At 40.5% G+C, this 23,483-nt stretch overlaps 1 protein-coding gene across 4 annotated transcripts in view; it reads left to right on the forward strand.

Annotated features, from left to right (window-relative positions):
• SLC12A7 (solute carrier family 12 member 7) overlaps positions 1–23,483 on the forward strand; it is a 95,802-nt gene that overhangs the window by 38,317 nt on the left and 34,002 nt on the right. For all 4 annotated transcript variants that reach the window (XM_081206189.1, XM_081206191.1, XM_081206190.1 and 1 more), the window contains exons 2-9: positions 6,247–6,341; positions 8,430–8,552; positions 9,610–9,756; positions 12,946–13,000; positions 18,248–18,378; positions 19,316–19,542; positions 20,563–20,774; positions 21,955–22,122. In XM_081206189.1, the coding sequence (XP_081062315.1) occupies positions 6,247–6,341; positions 8,430–8,552; positions 9,610–9,756; positions 12,946–13,000; positions 18,248–18,378; positions 19,316–19,542; positions 20,563–20,774; positions 21,955–22,122 (1,158 nt within the window). The remainder of the gene's footprint in view (positions 1–6,246; positions 6,342–8,429; positions 8,553–9,609; positions 9,757–12,945; positions 13,001–18,247; positions 18,379–19,315; positions 19,543–20,562; positions 20,775–21,954; positions 22,123–23,483) is intronic.

A 23,483-nucleotide genomic window follows, 5' to 3' on the forward strand; every position in this document is an offset into this window, starting at 1 on the left:
TCCTTTTTATATGGCATCATTCAGCAATTCATACTATCTCAGTTGCCTCAGTATTTGTCTATGACATTTCATAAAGTGGGGTGGGGGCTGTGAGGAAGTGAGGACCTCTCCCCCCTTCCATCTTCTTTTCTCCATTTCCAGCCTCTCAGCTTTAGCCTCCCCTCCATTCCTGTGTTCTATTCTGCCCCTCTCGTTCCATATTTGTAATCGTTTCTCAACATTCTCAAATCAGTTTTCACTTCAGGTAATAAAATGAGAGCATTTAATATTTGCTCATATTTTCTGCAGCCCAAGAACTTTTCAAAACCCAAACTGAACTCAGGAGGCAAGCAATGTATAACTCAGAACATGTTTGCTTGGCATCTGAGCCTGAAACCATCACTTTTTTAAAGGCAAGCCAGGTGGATAATAATCCAGTTAAAAAGTCTTGATAACCCTCCTTTTGTTTTTGAAGAATGTATGTTACAGTCCTTAAGATGTTTTACTGTTTTTATTATTTCCACTTAACACTTGGGGAAACCCAGCCAGATGGGAGAGGTATAAATAATAAATTATTATTATTATTATTATTAATGACACTGCACCTAGTAATTCTATCAGTTGTTTGATATATTTCATCTTAATTCTTTTGTGTATTTGGTGGCGTATTTCCTTAACCTTTCACTATTTTTATCATGTAATAAAGCCTTTCCCATAGCTATACATACATTCCCATAGCCGTACATGGCAATCTTGCTTAAGCTACGCATATGTCTATCCAGTCATTACTTGGAAGGAGTATCTCTTAGGAATCTGAAATAAACCATTTAGAGTTCCAGCATCAAGGAAATAGATATACAGGTCGTAAATACGAACACTGAAGTGTACCTAGTATAGACAAGCAGGCAGAAATGCTGATTCTGACCTTTTAAAGCCCTGCACAGACTGGATGCTGCCTGTCTGAAGAAATACCTCTTCCCTATATTATATATATAGCTCATTGAGATTGTTGAGGGCTTTCTTCTGTGAAGAAGAAGAAGAAGAGTTTGGATTTGATATCCCGTCTTTCACTCCCCTTCAGGAGTCTCAAAGCGGCTAACATTCTCCTTTCCCTTCCTCCCCCACAACAAACACTCTGTGAGGTGAGTGGTGCTGAGAGACTTCACAGAAGTGTGACTGGCCCAAGGTCACCCAGCAGCTGCATGTGGAGGAGCGGAGACACGAACCCGGTTTCCCAGATTACGTGACTACTGCTCTTAACCACTACACCACACTGAGTGTACCTGCTTTCTATACAGAGACCTCTGTCAGGAGAAAGACAGGGATAGTGTGTCCCTGTTAAGTCTTCTCGACTCTCAGCATTGTTCGATACCCTTGACAATGATATCCTTGTGCAGCGGAGTTGTGGGTGGGTGGGTGGCACTGCTTTATGGTGGTTCCAGTCCTACTTGGATGGACATTTCTAGAGAGTGATGCTTGGGGAGAGTTCTTCAGCCCTGTGGAGCCTTCAGTGGGGTTTCTCACTGTTCAATTTTATCCTCTAAATCTACATGAAACCACTGAGTTGGGGTCATGTGGAGGGTTGGAGTACATTGTCACAATATGCTGATGACACTCAGCTCTACTTCTCCTTTACATTTGCAGGTGAGGCAGTGGATATGCTGGCCCATTGTCTTGCCTCGGTAAAGGAGTGGATGAGAGCCAACAAACTGAAGCTCAGTCAGATAAGACTGAGGCACTGTTAGTGGTTCAGAGATAGCCTAACAACTGTTGTCTATGGTCTGGTAACCCCTAGGTTTAGAATTACTGCAACATGTTATCTGTACCTCTGAAGATGGTTTTGAAACTTCAGCTAGTGCAGAATTTGGTGGCCAGGTTGCTCACCGTAACAAGACGGTTTGAGCATATTACACAGATCCTAGTCCAACTGAACTGGTTGCCAATTAGTTTCTGGGCCCAATTCAAAGTGCTGATTTTGACCTATGAAGCCCTAAATGGCTCAGAACCGCAATACCTCAAGGTCTGCCTCTCTCCATATGAACCTACCTAGACCCTGATATCATCATCTGAGGACCTCCTTCATTTCCATCCTCCACAAGCAGTCCAGAAGGTGGCAACATGAGAACAGGCCTTTTCTGTGGTGGCTCCTCCTTTGTGGAATGCTCTCCCAAGGAAGGCTTGCCTGGCACCTTCATTATACACCTTTAGGCGCCATGTGAAAATGTTCCTCTTCCACCAGGTCTTTGGCTGATAAACATCTTACACCTTTTAAAAAAAGGTTGTGGGAGGCGCAAGGGGTGGTGGGTATTTTTTGTGTGTAGTGGTAGTTATGTTTTTATCGTGTATTTCCTACTTTTATGTTGTATTTTTGTGTTGTGAGCCGGCCTGAGATCTGCGAGTGAAGGGTGCTATATAAATTTTAATAATCAATAACAACACCACCAACAAAAACAATAATAAGTCAAGTACTCATTAGCTGTGTGGTTCTGGATCTAGATCTGCTGTGAATGTGGTCATTGGTGTTGGAACATATTTTTGTGACTCTGACTTCAGGTAATGTCTGTAAACATTAGCTGAAAAAGGAATTCTAAAGATACCTGTTATAGCTGGTGGATAGAAGAGTGGAAGTGTGCTGCCTTTTTGGCATGCAACAAGTTCATTATTTTGAAAGCGTTCTGCCAGTCAGCATCTGGCTAATCTGCTATATAACTACTTCAAAACAGATACAAGATTTGTCTTGCCTGCTTTTCAAAACAGAAATGTATCGCTTGATTACATTGTTAAATCTTCATTGTGATGTTGATAGTTTCTAGCGCTACTCATATAACGTGTCTGGGCAAACCTATTAAAGCTTTGTTTGCAGTTTATTGCTTTACAGTTTGTAAAACATGTATTAGGCTGTTTTTACATTCGTGTTTGGGTTTTTCCCCCTGCAGTAGTTGTTCTATTTTTAGAAAGAAAAACTGGTTGAAAGGTCTTTGCTTCATTCTTCATCTTCTTTTCTTTTTCTTTTTTAGTGGTCTAAAAAGTACAGTGGTACCTCGCAAGACGAATGCCTTGCAAGACGAAAGAGTTTTCCGTTTTTTGAGTCTTTCCGCAAGACGACTTTCCCTATGGGCTTGCTTCGCAAGACGAAACGTTGCGAGTTCTTGCAAGTTTGTTTCCTTTTTCTTAAAGCCGCTAAGCCGCTAATAGCTGCTAAGCCGCGCTTCGCAAGATGAAAAAACCGCAAGACGAAGAGACTCGCGGAACGGATTAATTTCGTCTTGTGAGGCACCACTGTACTGCTGTTTTCCTTTAGGAGTAAGTCTTGCCATATGTAATTGGTAGGCACATTTGGCTTGTATGGCTGAAAGTCTTTCATGACTACAAACCTGTTTGATCAAAAGTGGAATCAAAGGATAAGGAGAGTAAGGAAGGGTGGCTTCTTTTCTGTTCTTTTTTGGACACTAAATGTGTAATGAAAGGAGAGATCAGAAATGACATTACCCATTCTCTCAGAGGTGCAGTTGAGTTGGTAGAATGCAAAATGAACAGAACTCAAAGGTAAAATGTACATTTGTTGCTCCATCCACTTGTTTCTGGACCCACCCACCAGTGACATGTGGCTCTCAGGCTGGAAAAGATCCCCCTTTAATGGTAAGGGTTTAATGGTAAGGATTTGCTGAACTAACAAATTGAAGTGGAATACAAAGAAGGGAGGTATGAGGAGGTCTGGGGAAATAAGCGTAAGGAAGATATGTTATGGAAAATTAATTGTTTTTTAACTGTTTTTATGTTGTATTTTGTTTCTTTTTATTTTTTATTTTTTTCATTGTTATATTTTAAAAAAACTTTAATAAATATCTTTGGGGGGGAGGAAAAGATCCCCCTTTAATATATACTGTTAGGTTGTGATGAGGTAGAATTATGAGGGAGCCAGTTCTTGTTGAAAGTATGCACAACACTGGTGCTGAAAGTCCTGTTTTCATGGATGTCTGCAAGCATGATTTCTGTTGCAACTAAGCAGAAAGAAGCTCATTATCGTGTCTAGAAGAGCTTTCCTAATACAACTACACTAGAGAGACCACGCATGGTGGGGAGGAGAGTATAAAAGTTTTGCAAGTAAACTGCTAGCGCAAAATAAATCACTTAAAATCAGGACCCCACAGGCTCTGCTGACCTTTTACATGCTGGCGGCTTGTCTCATCCACTTTCTACTCTCATGCCCACTACTCCCTCAGATCTCATCCATATCTGAGCATTAATCCTTGATCTCTTGGAGAACCATTTCTAGAAAAAAAAATCTGAAGAAGTGTGCATACACACGAAAGCTCATACCAATAACAAACTTAGTTGGTCTCTAAGGTGCTACTGGAAGGATTTTTTTTTTAATTTTGTTTCGACTATGGCAGATCAACATGGCTACCTACCTGTAACTAGAAAAAAATGTCATAGTGATGAAAGAACTGGACTTGGGGGAGGAGTTGCTATTTGTTAGAGTTCTTTTATTGTATGGCAATTGCTTTTACTCTCATAAACAACATTGAGGTGCCAAATAGTTACCCTGGACACAAGGAGGGTGGAAAGTCACAGAAGACAATTAGATGGCAATGGTTAAGATAATTTGCTTTGAAAAAAGTTTTTTTGAATGCTAAATTCTGGTCTGGAAAGTTATAGTCACCTAACAAGGACAATTTTTTATGTAAGCAACTACTGCAAATAAAACTGGGAAGTAAGAACGTTTGGAGAGTGTAAAAAAAATACCATATTTTTCGCTCTATAACACGCACCCGACCATAACACGCATGTAGTTTTTAGAGGAGGAAAATCCGTAGGCATGCTACCCGTAGGCATTCCCTCCATAACACGCACAGACATTTCCCCTTACTTTCTAGGAGGAAAAAAGTGAGTGTTATGGTGCAAAAAATACGGTAATTGTGATGCACACAGGGAAATTGTGCATCTTGAGGAAAACGGAGTTTGAATATGAAGCAGAATGAAAGTGTGTGATTCCAAAAATACTGCATATCTATACCATGTTCTGTATGCCATTTAATACCGTACATACAACTTTGGATTTTTTTGGGAACATATACTAAGTTTTACATGAAGAATTCTGCACCTTTTGCACTTTAAAGTTGTGTGGAGTTCATGCAGTTCAGAGTACAGATCCTTGCAAGTTTGGTTTTTTGTGGGCAGTTTATAGACATCATCTCATGTGATCTGACTGTGTACTTTGGTTAGTGTTTGGGGACACTGGAGTGTGGAATAACAAATTGCTGAGTGTGGGAACTAGAACCATGAAAGTGGGCTTAGGTTTCCATTATTTTTTACTTGTAAAGTTCAGTTCTTGGGGAGCTTCTCAATTGTTTTCCTCTCTAGCAGATTGTAGTGGTGTTGACAGTTGGCTATTCTTCCAGGAAAAGCGGATTTATGTGTAATATGAACTTTTAGTGTCACTTAATTTATTAAAACAAGGTCTGAATCCCCACAGATTCTGTAAAGTTTCATTCAGATACTTGGAGACAAATACTGTTCTGTCACACATAGAGTTACAGAATTAAAGGTCTTACTGGAGTAGTTGTGTTTACAGTTAAATGCTTTGATATATCTGCTTATAACTGTGGTTTTGTTTCTCATACCTTACAATCCCACCAGCATAACATATCGGCATACATGGTGGGTATGTAACTATACACAAGTTCTGGAAGCAAGTTGTAATGGAGATTGATATTATTGTTGGCACACAAGTCATTTGGATGCTAAACTATGTCTCTTAATCCATTTCTGACAGTGTCAGTGTTGACTTAACCTCTCAACAATTAATTCTGTATCTGTTGGTTGCCACTTGTCTAGTGATCTCTCCAGGGTGAAAGGATGCATCTTGTTATTCTATGCATCTGTGGATTTAACAAGTCATATTTATTGTCATTTCTGGAAAAAGCTGACTCATAAAATATGAGTCCCTGGGGTGATGTGGACCCCTTTGTTTCTGCTTGGGGACTGCTAATGATGCATATGACCAAACATGGTTGGTGTATTCCCATTAAATATGATCTATTCGGCAACATTCATGATTATTTGGCATTTTTGATACAAATATGAACCTTGTACATATATTCTATGCTACTTTTTAAAGCTTTTTTATTATCATTATGATGGTTACTTTATTGTGATTTTATTCATCTTGCTCTTATGATTGTTTTTATTACTACTTTTAGGTTGATGCTTGGTTTGTTTGTACATTTAAAAATAACCCTGCTTGTATTCATTGTTTCCTGGTAGGTGATGGGATTCCAAGGGAAAGCAGCCCATTTATCAATAATGACAGCATGGAGAGAGGAAACATTTATGAAGGGAAAAATATGGCTCTTTTTGAGGTACTTTTGATAACTTATTTCCCCAAATCCCCGTTACTAAGTTCTAAGTAATGACGTGTTATATTTATGTATTTTTATTCAAGTAGCAGTACTTGCTGTGTTTTCTTGCAATCTATTCTGTAAGACCAGGGTCAGAATAGTCCCACTGAGGTTAATAAACCTGAGTTAAATATGAGTAACTTAGGTTTGTAAATTTCAGAGAATCTACTCAGGACTTAGCTGCATATATAACCTTAGGGATCCACAAATTGTCACTTCTATGAAGTCTAATACTACCATGTTGACATATAACACTAAATCATGGTTTGTTGCTACTGTACAAGGAATAAGCTTGAGGGAAGTCCTGAGTTTCTGCACTCCGCCTCTCCAGTGTTTGGGAAAATGAGTTTAGTTTCGCTTTCCACTAACCTTGGCTTGTTGTGTTGTGGTGTAAAACAAACTTTGGTTGTTTCAAACCACGAGTCAATAAGCTGCTTGTTTAACCAAGCAGAGTTTGCTTTAAACTATGATTTCTGGTTTGTATGACATGACAAGCCAGGATTTGTAGAAAATGAAACTAAATGCATGCAAAGGCCTTCTCCAGGCCACATGGGGAGAAGAAGACAGGGGAGTGTTGAACTCAGCCCTCAAGTTTCTTTCTTGTAATAATAATAATAATAATAATAATAATAATAATAATAATTTATTTATATCCTGCCCTCCCCAGCCAGAGCTGGGCTCAGGGCGGCTAACACCAATAAAATAAAATCATAGTAAAAACATAATAGGGGAAAAAGAGAGGGGGGGAAAACTAATTTAAAATACAGGTTAAAATGCAATTTAAAATGCATCCTCATTTTATTTGTAGCAAATATTTCCATTGAGGCTCATCAGCCAGCTGTAATGAAGCATTTGCATTCTGAATAAAAAGCTGAATGACCTTACAGAGAACCATTTTGAAAGATTTGCTTCACTTGTTTGAAATTAGAACTGAGCTAGCAGTCAGGTTAAGTGCTTCTTCACAAAGCACATAGTTAAACTATGGAACTCGCTTCCATGGGAGACTGTGATGGCCACCAACTCAGATGACTTTGAGGACTAGATAAATTCATGGAAGAGACGGCTATCAATGGCTACTACCCATGATGGCTCTGCTCTGCTGCCGTAGTTGAAGGCAGCAGTGCTTCCGAATACTAGTTGATGGAAGCTGTAGGAGAGGAGAATGCTATTGTGCTTGAAAGGCATCTGGTTGGGTACTGGGAAAACAGGTTGCTGGACCACATGGGCCATTTGCTTGTTCCAGTATTCTTACATTCTTAAAGAACTTTTCAACTCAACCCTGCATGCTTTTTCCTTCCCTCATTTCCGTTTTTCATTCAGTCCTTCACAGTTGATCCTAGCATGTTGGAATAAAAAATACTCCCAACTTTGCTAATGTTCTAAGTGGCCTGAACTGTAAGTGGAAGCACTTGCACATCATATCTCTCTCTATATGTATGTTCAGCCCAGCCTGGCATGACTTCCTCCTTCTTTTTGTTTTTATTCTGGAATCCCAGATAGCTCCAGTTAACTAATATAACACCATTTGTCTTGCCTTCCAAATGATCATTCAGAGTGACTTGTCTAGCTTCTTGTATCTCTACATCTTTTAAACTTGACTGTATCATTGGAACAACCTTAAGCAACCTTTAAGCCTACTTGTGTGTCATTGCCTTATTCGGAGAGGGAGGAAGTAGCACTCACCAAAGCTGGGAGGTTGCCATGGCAAATACATTTATCTCATGTAAAACTTGAGTAAATATAATTTGCAATCATGAACTCTATTCACAAAAAATCATCAGAATTACTTAGGAGAGTTTGAATTTGAATGTTTAACCATGTTAAGAAGGATCTTAGCAGAAATAGACCCGTGGTTTTATTTTGTACACAACTTAACAACTTTTATTTTGCAATAATAACAAAGAATCCTTGAAATCCTCATTATTTCACAGCAAATAGGTTGTAGCAGGAGAATATGCATAGATATATGATGCTTTTTCCTGTTTGTTCTGAAATGTGTTCCTGTATATTGGACCTTGATATTTAACAAGTTTTTCAAAATCCCAACAGGAAGAAATGGATAGCAACCCCATGGTATCATCCCTTCTTAATAAGCTAGCCAACTATACCAATGTTACTCAAGGAGTGGTAGAACATGAAGAAGATGAAGATAGCAAACGTAAGGAAATAAAGGTACAAATGCCAAAACTTTTAATTAACACTTGGTAGCAGAGCTTCTTCATTGGAGAGGTGGGCTGTCTGTCATACAAAATAGGTAATAAATATTACCGATAATGATAAAATGAAATATGATTCATTTCACTCAGTTCCATCCAGGAAAAATTAAAATATTGCTAGTTATCAGCCATACATACAACAAGTTTACTTTTGGAGAGTGTCAAAATACACACTACAATCTCTTTTTCCTCTTCCCCTTTTCCATGGTTTGGAAAGAGTGACACAGTGATCATGGATATTAACATGCCAATAGAGGCAACTGAAGGAACAGGTGTTGCCATGAGCAAGTGGCTGGTAACACCTATGATATATTTCTTTTTCTGGGGCCTTGCAAAATAGGAGATTTTGTTCAAAATTTTGGGCCATGATCAGTAAGCCCTAGAATTATTCAACCTATAGCCACAGAGCATACTAAAGGGGAATCCAAGGGGGCTAGTACTCTGTCACATTCTTCACACAATGGGGGCAACCGAAGAGAGACCAGACAAAATCCAAATCTGTCAGGAGCCAGCTGAAGTTGAAGACTCTGAGGGAGTGCATCTAGATCTGTGCCAAATACGGCTTTCCTTGTTATGGTGGGGCAACTGTTATCCTTCAGTTCCAATTTTTCTTGCTTCCCAAAATAGCTTCTTTTCTGTGGTTACAGTTGCGTTTACTACTCTCAGAAGATACGGCCTTGCACTATTGTTCTTGTCTGATCATGGTCATACCTACATTTGAGTGAAAGACTGAGAGCCATGTAACTGATTGTATGCAGTGGAAGCTTCTTTCCTAGGGCATAGGACATACATTTCTGAGATTGTAGTGTGAGAAACATAAAAGCTCCTCAAAGAGTTTCTGAATATTTCTGTGATTCTCTATGTGTAGATGTTACTGGTTGCATCCCGGTTCAGAGGATTTTTTAGCCTTTATGAAAATTTGTTTCTTTGGGGAAAAGGCTGTCTTGCTTAATCCAGATACATTGGTCAAAAAGTATACTAACGAACTATTATGTTTTCTGTGGGTTTTTTAGGCTCCACGTATGGGCACTTTCATTGGCGTGTATCTGCCCTGTCTACAGAACATTTTAGGAGTTATCCTATTCCTGAGACTGACATGGATTGTGGGAACAGCAGGAGTTCTTGAATCTTTCATCATTGTATTCATGTGCTGTTCTGGTGTAAGTACAACTTCCACTTTTTATGTTTAGCTCTACGTGGGGCTGCCCTTGAAGCTGTCCCAGAAGCTCCAGCGGGTGCAGAATGCTGCAGCGAGGCTCCTCACGGGGTCTCTGCCCTGGGAGCATATTCACCCAGTTCTTTTCCAGCTGCACTGGCTCCCGGTGGAGTACAGGGTCGGATTTAAGGTGCTGGTTTTGACCTTTAAAGCCCTTCACGGCCTAGGACCCTCATACTTACGGGACCGCCTCTCCTGGTATGCCCCACAGAGGACCTTAAGGTCCATAAATAGCAACACCCTAGTGGTCCCGGTCCCTAAAGAAGTTAGATTAGCCTCAGCCAGAGCCAGGGCCTTTTCAACACTGGCTCCGGCCTGGTGGAACACTTTGTCTCATGAGACCAGGGCCCTACGGGATCTGATTTCTTTCCGCAGGGCCTGTAAGACAGAGTTGTTCCATCTGGCCTTTGGCTTAGAATAAGTTTGATTTCCTCCCCCTCTTTCTTTTTCCTTTCTCCTCCTGTGAAGAGGCTGCATCCTAATGTTTTAATGTTATATTTTAATCTTTTTTAAATTGTATTTTAATCAACTTGTTTTTATTATTGGTTGTTAGCCGCACTGAGCCCGGTCTTGGCTGGGGAAGGCGGGGTATAAAAAAAAAATTATTATTATTTTTAAATGCTGTTCTGCATTCTAGTGATTTTCCATTGTCGTTTTGTAACTTTATTCAAGCATTTACGGGGAGCAAGCTATGTAAGGCAAGACTGGGTGCAAGATAGACAGAGTTTATGTCCTTCTGTTGCTATGTTCTAAGTGGCTGCGTTATGGATATGCTAAAGCCAGTGTGGTGTAGTGGTTAAGAGCGGTAGTCTCGTAATCTGGGGAACCGGGTTCGATTCCCCGCTCCTCCACACACAGCTGCTGGGTGACCTTGGGCCAGTCACACTTCTCTGAAGTCTCTCAGCCCCACTCATCTCACAGAGTGTTTGTTGTGGGGGAGGAAGGGAAAGGAGAATGTTAGCCGCTTTGAGACTCCTTAAAGGGAGAGAAAGGCGGGATATCAAATCCAAACTCCTCCTCTTCTTCTAAAGCAACATCAAGTAGCTTTTAGGAAGGCCAACTTTTTTAACCTTATTTGTATATCTCAGTCTCTAGTGCCAAAAGAGCAGCAACTTGTTTAGGCTAGGATTTCTCATGAACAAACCTTTTTTTCAGTTCAGAAATATTATGCAAGCCAAGTGTAGTTGCAGTTCAAAAAATAGAATTATTTTGTGGAAAAAGGGCTGTGCCAAGTAAGGACCTAAAAAGAGAATATATTTATAAAAATATGTTTTATCTGTGGCACACAACACAGTCACCAATGAATTAGGAAGATAAGCCATTGTCCAGATTGAACATCATGAGGATGGGAACTAGTCGTTTCTCTTCCTTCTGATTAAATTTAAGGCTTAATTAGTCTCAATGCCCCTACCCCACATCTAAATCAGAGAAGCAATACTCTTTCTGGATCACCCAAGTCTTTTGATTTCATTTCATTTTAGATTCTGACACTGTGAAAGAGATTTTAATTCTCAGGGGAAGTCATACATTCAATGAGAGAATAAATAGGATGTGAAAATAAATGGGAGGCTCTTACCCAACAGCTGATTGGCTTGGTCACCAGTTTGGACAGTTTCCCTTACTTTGGTTTCCAACTGCTCTCACTTTAAATAGCAACATCATTTCCTAACAACTCATCGAGTGAGATATTGTTTCCGAAGTTCAGAGCCAACAGACATGGGTTCCGTGTCATTGTAGTGGTTTGGGCTTAAGTCTGCACATGTTTCAGCCCTGGAGCTTTGACCCATACCTGGCTTTCTTCCATCTTCTGATTTGATATCATGGCAAGGAATATGACTGAAAGAGGAAAACAATTCTTTCTAACCTTGAAATGTCGTCCTGTTAGAGTGTTTTGGATATATGGGTTTGATTTTTGTTTTTTTGTTAGGATGATATTAAACATACATACTATATTTGTGTTTTAGTTAGGTTATGGAAAACTAGCATAACATTCAGTATGTTTAATAGTTCCTTAAATCCAAATGCATTTTTGAAAAGATTGGGTTGTATCCAAGAATGCCACTCAGCTTATGGTAAGGTTTTGGTCAGTGGAATGGGAAGGGAAGCAATTTTTTATTATTCCTCACTCCAGTGCAGCCCCCCCACATCCTTCCTAAATCCGCTCTAGACCATCATAGTAGTAGTAATAATGGGGCACAAAGCGAAGGGGACTGAATGAAATTGTTTCCCTGCCTGTTCCACTGATGAAAGCCATACAGCCAGCTGACCAATACCCATGAATATTCCTTTCTTTCTTGTAGACTCACAAAACATTTTGCTTTAGGTTTTATGGTACAAACAGTGGTTTTCTTTCCCATTCCTGCAGCTGGACCTTCCCACTTGCCATTTTAAAACTACTGGAAGCACACAGACACACATATATAAATAGCCCAATCAATTCACATCTATTTAAGTGGCTTGTTCTTCACCTGTTCTGAGGGGCTTAACTGTTAGAGAAACCAACTGTCAGGCATTCTCATTCTCAAACTTTGCCTGTTGTATTATTTGAGGGCATCTAAGGCTGCAATGTTGTTAATGCCAAGCAGTTGGGGCCTCATCAGTGCCTAAACAGCTCTGAACTTTGAAAGGAAGAATGGGATATAGATATGTATAAATAGCTTCTCTTTGCTGTATTAGTAGGCAGATGAAAAGGAGACATGGGTGATGGTTAGTCTTTCTCACTTCTACACCAAGAATCCGGTGTCTGAGCCTTTGTTCATACCAGCGCTACATAAATGAAGAGTAGTATGTGCTGAGTCAGTGACCACCAGTAAAACTTATGCCTTGGTTCTTGTCTCCACTTGAACCATTTTAACTACAGTGTCTTCACCAATTTATATACTATTGCAAAAGCATGATTTCTGACATAAGATGCAAGAATAAAGAGATGCCACTGGTATTTCATATGGATCAATAGTTTTAGTGCTGTCTTGTACTTGAATGCATACATCTTTTGCTTTTTATAAAGATTTAACTCATGGGTCCTGCACCCTCAATGTGCTGGGAGCTTCTGCTCTTACTATACTAACTGTCGTCAGCTGTGGTTTCTTAAATTTGCTAGTAACATTCTCCAATGTCACTTGTTTTTTTGCAGACTCTGCTAACTGCAATATCAATGAGTGCAATAGCAACAAATGGTGTAGTTCCAGGTAATTACAAATTTTACTTATATATTAAAAGTATGTTTAGTGCACATGCTAAATGATAATGGGATACAGATGAAATGCCTCTCACTATGATGAAGTGGGTATGTGAGGAGTGGACAACAGAGTATCTCCTGCTGTTCTGGGCACAGGCATACATTTCCTAGGTCTGTCAGCGTGGTAGGTACCAAGGAAAGGCTCTGGCATTCTTCCCATAATGATGCTCGTTCCGGTCTCTCTCTTCTTGCCTGCTTTCTTGAGGACAGCTGACTCTGATGGAACAGGACTGGCTATATCAAGGTGCCTGCAATTCTGCCCGCGCCTGACTAGTTGGTGGGGGGGATGCAGGTGTGTCTGCAAAAGCCTTATCTTTGCTGCTCTTACAGCAATGGCAGCAGCATTATAGCTAACTAAGCCTTTCTGTATCTCTTCCCCAATTTGCATGTGGAAATGGAGAAACAGCGTACACAAGAGACTTTATCGGAAGTGGGGCACCTATTTCAGCCCACAAATGTAATTTAACCTTGACCATGAGCTGCAGCCAAAGTTCGTTTTTACTTCTGAGTAGACATGCATTCTGCAGTGCTTTCAGACAGTGTGTTGTCTGTCACTATAAGAAATTTGATACTGGTACTATTTTTCTTTGAATTGATACATAGCAACCAAATAGCATTCACATTTATGCTGGCAGGAAACATTAGATATGCAGCCCTGTCTGTAGTTGCACAATGGCACTTGCCTACATATATCTGTGCTTAGGGTTGCTTAATGAGACTGTAAAGCAAGCCATTTCTGTTAAAACACAGGCAAAGTGCTAAATGTGCAGTCTGATCCTATGCTGTGCAGTTACCTATGCCCAGTGATCTTACATTTTCTGTCATAACGAATTAATAAATCTTATAACATTAAACAATCTCCCAGATAATGGATTGCTTCTGACCTTTGAATTCTCCTCCAGTGTTCCCTTCGTTCTCCTTGATTTATGAACAGTGAAGCTGCAGTTATTATTCCAGCCACAGCCTTGCCAATCTCTTCCTTAGTGCTACTTGATACCTACTGTTTTATAATCTAAGCACTGTTAGCCAATTAGCCAGAGCAGAGCACAGCAGGAACCCTTTGTTGTTAGTGGATTATCTAGGCTTTTTTAGTTGCTACCTTCTGAGACAATGTTCCAGATACTGTTTGCTTCTAGATGCGGTCCCTGTATTAGTAAAGTTGGCTGTTAGGTGCAGGGTATCACTCTCGGAAAAAGGAAGGGGGCATGTATGGCTTCTTGCATGCAGGGAGGGATCCCCCTCACGTATGCAGGAAACTCCTTACATTTGAGGAAAGGCCTCCTACTTCCCCCAGCCCCCCCAATCCACCACTATCTCACCCCATTTGGTCACTTTCTGACTTGCTTTTCTAGCCCAAATTCAGCACTCACTTGCTTACAGAAGCCTTATGTTGCACTGTCCTGCAGGTCTGCATCGCATGACCATACCAAGTCAACTCTTAAACTCTTGCCCTCTTCCGTCTCCTTGTTAAGAATCTATTTTTGACACAGAGCATTAGGGAATGCAACAGGTTAAATAGTAGAAATTGCAAATAACGTGAAAGTCCGTGTCTGACCTTTGTTTCACACACTCCTATCTGCATTCCTGGGGGCAAATGTGCATGGGGCTTATTAATGGTCACTCTTTGTTTCACACCTGCTTGATATCATAAAACAGCACATGCCGTTGCATCAGTTTTAAAGGAAAGAACCTATAAATAAGCATCTTTTTTGGTAAGAATCTTCATTTGAAGTTAGAAGAAACCAGGCTTCTGTCATTCATGTTGCATGTTCTGTAAGGAGGGCAGGGAGAGAGAGGCTCCTCTTGTGAGTCTCTAAATTAATCCACTTTTTCAGATGCCTGAGATAGTTGCACACTTTCTGTCTTTCCTTTCCTTTCCTAACCACATATCACACTATCCCCCATGAATCTCCTAATCACCAACGCTAATGTACATTGAACAAGGAGAAACAATGGTTGATGTTCTGAAAGAACTGAGGTTTGCATAAAATTTAGTAAAGTTTAGGAAAGCTTGCATGGTCTTTAGTAAGTAACAGTACAATGTCTAAGCAGCCTGAGGTCGCAATCCTGTACCCGCTTGGCAGGAAATAAGGCCTATGGCACTCAGGCTTACTTCTGAGTAGACATGCAAAGCACTGCATTGTTGATTGCTAGTGTAGTGTACATTGCTATCAAAGTTAGAAGTAAAAATGCCAACTAAACATGTTAAGATGGGGAGAAAGAAAGAGATAAAGTTCCAGACTACATGCAGAGAGGAATGTAACGAGGAGTTTCTATGCATAAAAAATAGAATGACATGTTATTACAAAGGAGGGGATGGGGAATTTATTTCAGCCTAGGGCCAAATGCATTTTTGGAAAACCACCTGAGGGACGTATGCCAGTGCCTGGTGGAGCCGGAGGCAAAAAGGGGTGGAGCAACAAATGTATCAAAAATCCAAGCATCTGGGGCGATTTGTAGTGGGATATCAACAGGAAGCAGGTTGCTTAACCCTTTCTCAACCCTTTCTAATTGGATAATTGGAAAATAATTTGTATAGTAGGACACCCAGATTTGTGAGACTGAATTATGGCAACCATACTAATGTCTGAATGATGGAATGCGTTTTTAAAAACAAAAAAACACCCATTGCATCTTCCTGGCCTCTCCACTGGCCCAGTTCTCATGTCATAGTAGGCAAGTTCACATTAAACCATTAACTTTGCTTTACCTGGGCTGTGTGTCATCTCCTCAATAGCACATGGAGGAAAGCAACTGTAATCCTTGGCATAGTGTTGCATCTGAACCAGGAATTGTGGTTTGCTTGGCTCCTACAAGCAACGTTCAGTAAGCCAAGAACAAACCTTGGTGGATTCAGCTATTATATAAAATCTAAAGAAACTTCGGGTGGTCCATAATGTTGCTGGCCCAAACGATTGATAGCTAGGTTGGCATTATCATGCTACTCCTTTTCTGAAGCAGCTGCACTGCCTTGCCAGTCTATTTCTAATTCAAAGTGCTGGCTTTGAACTATAAATAAATGATAAGAGTTCTGATAATCTCAATATCAAGGATGGGGAATCTGTTGCAGTCTGGTAAGCAAGGAGGCGCCTTCCTTGCTGGCCTCTGGGGTGTCCCCAGAGCCCTTTCACCTCCTTCCCAAAGGCCAGTAAGGAAGGCACCGCATACTGAACTTTGGAAAAGTGGGCACAAGGTCTCTGAGATGCTGTCAGAGACCTCCTGCTCCCTTCCCAAAGCCCAGTAAATGAGGAAAACCTGCTGGGTACATGGGTGGTGATGGGAAATAAAGGAGAGTAGAGAACAGTGGGTTTCCCTGGCTCTCCATTTATTTATTTATCCCGCCCACCTACCTGCATAAGGTGGTGATCACAAAAGTAAAATAAGTGCAGTAATAATATTATTTATACCCTGCCCATCTAACTGGGTTTCCCCAGCCACTCTGGGCGGCTTATAACACATAAAACATTGTAAAAGATTATGCATTTAAAATTTCCCGATACAGGAGTGCCTTCATGTGGTCTGGCTTGCCAATTGTTGTTGGTGTGCTTCTGTGCTTGCTTTTGCGGGGGGAGGTTGTGTTCATAATATTATTCGTGGGGGGGGGATCTAGTGAATTTGTGGTCCTTGGTCTTTTGTTTCTGGGCATATTATGTGTCATTGTGGGCACTTTCTTGTGTGTGCTGTACGCTGTGCCTTACCATTTTCTGCCCTTTAAACTCTGCTTCTCCCTCTTTGTATTGTCCCTTGTCCCTAGTTTAAAGTGAACTCCCCCCTTCCTTTGTTTTATAGCCTGTTGAAGTGTCCTTTCCCTTCCTCATCCAAGCAGTGTAGTGTTCTGTGGGTTGTGTGAGCCAAATTTTTAACGCTTTCTTCTCCTGCCTGCCGTTTTCTGAGCCTCACTAGAACTCCAGGCCATCAGCCGCACCAGCCCATGGCATTTCATAGAATCATAGAATTGTAGACTTGGAAGGGACCCCCCCCCCTGCTGTTTCCACAAATCTTTGGTTCAGCAATCACTGCAGCTCTGTTTTATTTCATTTTTTTGGTGGTCTCCATTAGCTCCAGGCCAACAGCTGCAGTAGCTCTGTGGAAGTCTTGGGCCATGGACAAGAGGAAGCTGCTGAAGGCTTCCTTAAGGCAACATATAAATCAGCTCCCTTAAGGCAACATATAAATCAGCTCATAAGCACCGCCCTCCTCTGATGGTGTCAACCTCTACAGTCGTGGGTGCCAAGCCCAATTGGCGTGGGGGGAACAAGGGGACTGGTGAAGCTGCCACCCTCCATTACATCCCAGATACTGTGGCTGAGGGCACTGCAGTTGCCAAAGCTGTTGTGTTTAAGGTGAGCCACCAGAGTTTGGTTAAGTTTCCTGCCCTTTTCTTTTTTCAACCAGTTGTGATGAAGAGGCTCTGCCTGAAGTTTTTGTGCACCCTGAGTCCTTGTGGAGTCTTCTCTGAAGATGGATTTTGGGGATTTGAGGTTCCTTCCCCAGCCTCTTCCCATTTCTGTGCCACCTGATCCTTCACTTTCTTCCTCTGTTTTGCTTCAGCCTGGTCCTCTCAGTCTTTCTGTAGTGACTAGTAAGGATCCATGCAAGCATTTGTTGCCTGTTTCATCACATAGCCCAGCTGCTGCCGCTGTTTCCTTGTAAACATGGCTTCACCTGATTCCTCAGATATTACTTCAAATCTTTTGGATGATTTACCTAAAGAGCGGCCAGTTATAGTTTCTAGTTTCTTCCCTGCGCTGATGCCTTTGGCTCCTGCTTCAGTTCCTACTTAGATCTTTGTGGCTTTATCTGTTCGACCCATGAAGTCCCAACCCTCTGTAACTCCAGCAATACCTACTGTTCCTGTTGTGTTACCTTTGCCAAACCACTGTTCACTGCCTGATAAACATGTGAATGCATGGTGCCACGCACACAAGAGCGTGAAATCCACGTCTGCGCTCAGTGGTCTGCAAATGAGTCGTGGACCTGAACACGATGGAGAAATCACCATCTCCTACTACATCAGGCCGTTCTTAAAACTATATTATTGTTGAGTTATGTTTGTTTGCCATTTGTTTGTTTGACATTTTTGTATACTGTACAGAAATTAGTGGTTGAATAAATGAAGCAGTGTAAATATCTTTTGAATATTCTTGTGGCATTAAATATTGTGCTAATGTGTGTTTCATTGATGTTAATTTCACAGCTGGTGGCTCATACTACATGATCTCAAGAGCATTAGGGCCGGAATTCGGTGGAGCTGTGGGAATCTGTTTTTACTTGGGCACAACTTTTGCAGGGGCTATGTATATTCTTGGCACAATTGAAATTCTACTGGTAAGTTGCCGTTTAAAAAGCTGATAACGTTAATGTAGCACTAACTACAATACTGTTTTTATTAAAAACATCAGAGAAGAGAGAGCTGAGAGACTTGGAGAAGTACATGTCTATAATGAATTTTATTTATGGAATAACATACTGTCTGAAATGAAGGGGCACAGACCGTAATATTGCATTTTTATTTTGTACCGTACTCTGGGACCTTATGGTGAAGGGTTGATAAGAAATCAAATTAATAACAATAATTAAAATTGAGGTGGCAATATTTAATTATTAGATAAAAACATTTACTTTTTTAAAGACTTCCCCGAGTTAATTGGGCAATATATGTGCTATCTCATGTGCGCACACATACTTGTGTACCATGCATGCATTTATGAAAATTGTTGGTGGCAAGAACTACCTTAAAGAGAGCTGTTATCCTCTTCTTTTACACAGAAGAAATTCATTTTTTAAAGAATGATGTTTGCTGTGATGCATGAATAATTTAAACCAGATTTGGTGAGCTTTTGGCTCTCCAGATGTTGGCCATCATCCTTGAGTGTTGGCCATGCTGGTTGGGGCTAATGGAGAATGGAGTCACGGCAACATCCGGAGGGCCACATGTTACTCACACCTGATATATGATTTTTGCTTCACAGATATTTTGCCTATAAGCACTTTTATGCAAACTTAATAAATAGATTAACTTGCACGGATATTTTTCAGATTATATTTCCTAGTTTTATTTTCTAAAACCATGTTGAAATAAAAGAAAAATCCTAATTCGACAAATGATGAAATGGTTGTCAAGTACTAATTTCCCCCAGTTTTGTTTTAAAAGCTAACTTTTTGAGGTAACAGTCTTGCTGTTCTTTGATTATTTAAGTGATCTGAAAGTTAACTGTCTTGGAATTACATGCTAAAAGCTGTCTGATGTTTGTTTTCCCTACAGAAATACATTTCCCCCAATGCTGCTATTTTTGAAGGTGGTGAGGAAGCCATGTTAAACAACATGAGAGTTTATGGGACATGCATCCTTGCTCTGATGGCCCTCGTTGTTTTTGTGGGCGTCAAATACGTCAATAAGCTTGCCCTCGTCTTTTTGGCTTGTGTAATTCTTTCAATTTTTGCCATTTATGCTGGGGTTATTAAAACTGCTTTTGAACCACCAATCTTTCCGTAAGTAAAGGATAAGTTCTTTTAGATATGTGATTATTATTACAGCATGCTTTAAATATCTGGAATCTACTTGGTTCAGACATTGAAGCAAAAATTTGAATTCCTGAACTCAGTGAGCCCCCTGAGTCATCAGAACCTTCCCAAATTCATATGTCCTTTATTAGTGTCGCTGGGAGACACTCTAAGCTGAATCTGGAGAGCCTGGCAGGGACTGAGAGAAAGGAAGAGCTCGATGCTCTTATCATGGGGACAGTTGGGGTGGTTTCCTCTCCAGTTGCCTTCTGTCAGTTGTTGAAGACTTTTTATTGCAGCAGGCCCAGCCAGCCGATCCTTTATCGGAAGACTGGATTATACTCAGTGCTGTACAAGTGGAGTTCTGCTCGCACAATGGGACTACCATTTCTTGTCCTTGCCCCTGTGCCCCCACAGGATCCCCTAATCCTCCAGAGCAGAGTTAGTGAGTATGTGGAGGGCTTGAAGGGACAGGAGAGGGAGAGGAAGAAATTTGTTGTGCGAGTGGAACTGCCATGTTGGATACAGCCTGTTGTGTTTTATTATATGTTACTCCTTTCTCTGCTGTGTTTTTCTTGATGATGGTGGTTTTTTGACATTGTGATTTTTAACCACTTGTAAGCCTTCTGAGGAAATGCCTTTCCTTAGAAGGGCAGGCTAAATACTTCTGTGCAAATATACTCATGTGCACTTAAATGTAGATTTTGTGCCAGACATCACTCACTTAACTTGCTTCTTTACATGACTTCATTAATTGTTGAACACATGTACTGATGAAGAGGCAGGTACTAAAGTGGAAGTGAGAACATGCACGTTTCTAAAAAGTCTTTATTTTTCAAAATGCATATTCTCTGCTAGGGGAAAAATACATTTTCCCCAAACGGGGCAGCATTCTTGACTTTACTATATAACTACACTTATCCTAGCTTGAACATACTGGTTAAATCAAATGATAAAAATTTGTTAAATCACATGTAGCATTTGATTGATTTTTATTTTGTGTTCTAGCGTTTGCCTGCTTGGAAATCGTACATTAGTAAGAGATACTGACTTTCCTTGTGTCAAATATTATGAAGAAAACAATATGACAGTGACTACCAAGCTGTGGGAAAATTTCTGCGGTAGCCCACTGTTAAATGCCACCTGTGATGAATATTTCATTCTAAACAACGTCACAGAAATCCAGGGGATTCCAGGAGTCGCAAGCGGAGTCTTCCTTGGTGAGTTTACATCTTGTGAGGTGACAATTGCACCTTTAACCACACGTGCAGAAAGTAGGTAACTCAAATGTTTTATACTGATAGGAGTATAGTAAGGAAGCCTTTTAACTCCTGCTCTTTTTAGCATCAGTTTGTACTTTCTGCTGCCCGAACACATTCTCTTCAGACTGTTGCGATTGCCCAGTTTGCCAGGGTTGCTTGTGCATGTGCAGATGACACTTCGCATATGAACTGGTCCTTAGTTCAGTTCCGGCACTAGACTAACTAGTATCCTTCATAGCAGGCTGTGAAGGACTTGCTCACAAATTTATTGACAGCTGCACGAATGATTATAGTTAGAAAGGGGATGGGACAAGCAGAATATAAAATGGAAGAATGGTATAAAGAGGTGTGGGATATAGCTATTAATGATAAATTAATGTGTGCCATTAAGGTAAGGCGGGGAATATGCAGGAGAAATGATTTTGAGGAGATATGGAAAGTGTTTGTAGAATTTGTACTGTTGAAATGGAAGGGGGTCAAACCATTGCAAGAGGTGTTGAAATTTTGGGAGGTTGGATGGTTACAATGGTATGGTCTTGGTGGTGGGGTGCACATTTTTATTCTTATTTATTTATATTAGTCTATTTTTTAAAATTATTTTTATTTTGACAAACTATTATCCTTGCAAGGAGTATCCTCAGCACCTTTTCTCCATTGTAGTCCATTTCATTACTTTTATGCAGATTTGTCAGAATGATTTATTTGTGCCACATAATAAGCACTTTCTCATGAAAATGAAAAGAAAAAGAACACAAATTATTGGCCATACAGATCAATGTTGCCAGTTTTACAAGTGAAAATGAACTGTTTATATTACATATCACATTTTTCAAGCCCAGTGTGCCCCAGCCCTGCCTTGACTTGAAATCCTGTTCCATTTACACTTAGCAAATGCTTTACTGCTGACTTCAGCAGGATGTGGAATACATTCATCACACTTTTTGTTATAAGCCTAATAAACATCTTCATTCTGGGATAATTAATATCCCAGAAACTTCAAGTGGTCAAAACGAATAAGGTTTTCTTATCGATAAGAGAACCATATTTTGAGGAAGAGTGAATGATTTGCATGAGTTAGTGTTCGTATATGTTTAGAAGCTGGCCTGAGTGAGTAAACTTTTGTTCTTATTCCTCACAGATAATTTGTGGAGTGTATATGGAGACAAATTCGCGTTTGTGGAGAAACAGGATCAGCCATCAGTTCCTGTTTTAGAAGAGACAGATGCGAAAATGAAATACTATGTGTATTCGGATATCATGACCTATTTCACCATGCTAGTAGGAATTTATTTTCCATCTGTGACAGGTATAGTCCCCCCCCCTTTCTCTCTCACACAACTGAAGTGATTCTCTGTGTATTGATTAGAATTGCATATTGGATTTAATTTGCCTAACTCAGCTCTATGTGTCCCAGATGCACATACATGTAAAAAAAAAGTGCATGTAAATGTCTTTTCTGCCAGCACTTATAATGAGATATTTAGTTTAGACACAGTAATGTTACTAACACATGGGGTAATCAGACAACAGTCAAGAATTGAGAATCAAAGAATGTACTGCTTCATTGCAAAATAGAAAGATTGTGGCAATGTGGAGATTATTACAGAACAAAAAATAGTGGTTAAGCAAGCAACATTCAGCTAATACTGACAGCTTATCTGCAGATGGGTGGCAAGAGATGCTAGACAGATATGTATAGCCTTATTGGTATATGGAGAGTTAAGTGTGTGCTGTTAGCAGCAGTGAGGTTAACTAAAAAAAATGGGAAGGAGGGAACAGAGATGAAATAAGAAAGAGAAGTGCCTTGGAGTGTGAGAAAAGGAGACAGAGATTGTCTTTGGCATCAGATTGTCAGGGCTTCTTGGGGTCAGATGCTATGTGGCGCTGCAGTTAGCTGAACCTTCAGGTCCCTGGAGCTCTTAAGACATTGCATGGCTTCCTGGAATGGGAGTAAGAGGAGAGGCACATAACAATTTTTCCTTGGGGTTCCTAACTGAACCGAGCTATCCAGGTCAGAGATTCCGTGGTATGTGAGGCTGTTCAGTTAAGGCCTTCAGTTCTGTTCCGCTACTCACATAATTTCTGCATTACTTAACAAAGCGTATATACTGCTTGATTGGTTAAAAGAACAACAACAACCTAAATGGTTTACAAAAAAAAATACTATATATTTTGGAAAATGGTCTGTCTGTCTATTTGTCTGCCCGCCTGTTCTCTATGGGTTCAGACACCTGTTGAGTTGGTATCATTAAACTCTGTGTGAGGGTTCCTGAGGTTGTGGGGGTGGTCTTCACTGACATTTGAATGCCAGGTGCCATTGTGAATTAAGATAGTGGACCAAAACATGACTTTGCCCAGTTTGGTGTGACAGGCTCAAACTGCGCTGATGTAGATGCAGCTGAAAATATCACCCAGTTTCATGTGACTTTGCCCAGTTTGGTGCTACAGGTCCAAACTGCACATAGTTGGATGACTCTGAAGGTACTATTGCCCAATTTGGTGTAACAGATCACAACTGTGTTGATGTGGATGCCTCTCAAAATATTGTCACCCAACTTTGTATGAGAGCTCCTGAGATGGAGGCAGCAGTCTTCATCTTTGTTTTGATACTGGATGCTGTTTTGAATCAAGATGGCAAACCAGAAAGATGACTTTGGCATGACTTTG

The sequence above is a fragment of the Podarcis bocagei genome (assembly GCF_964188305.1).
Source record: "Podarcis bocagei genome assembly, chromosome: 8".
NCBI lineage: Eukaryota > Metazoa > Chordata > Lepidosauria > Squamata > Lacertidae > Podarcis > Podarcis bocagei.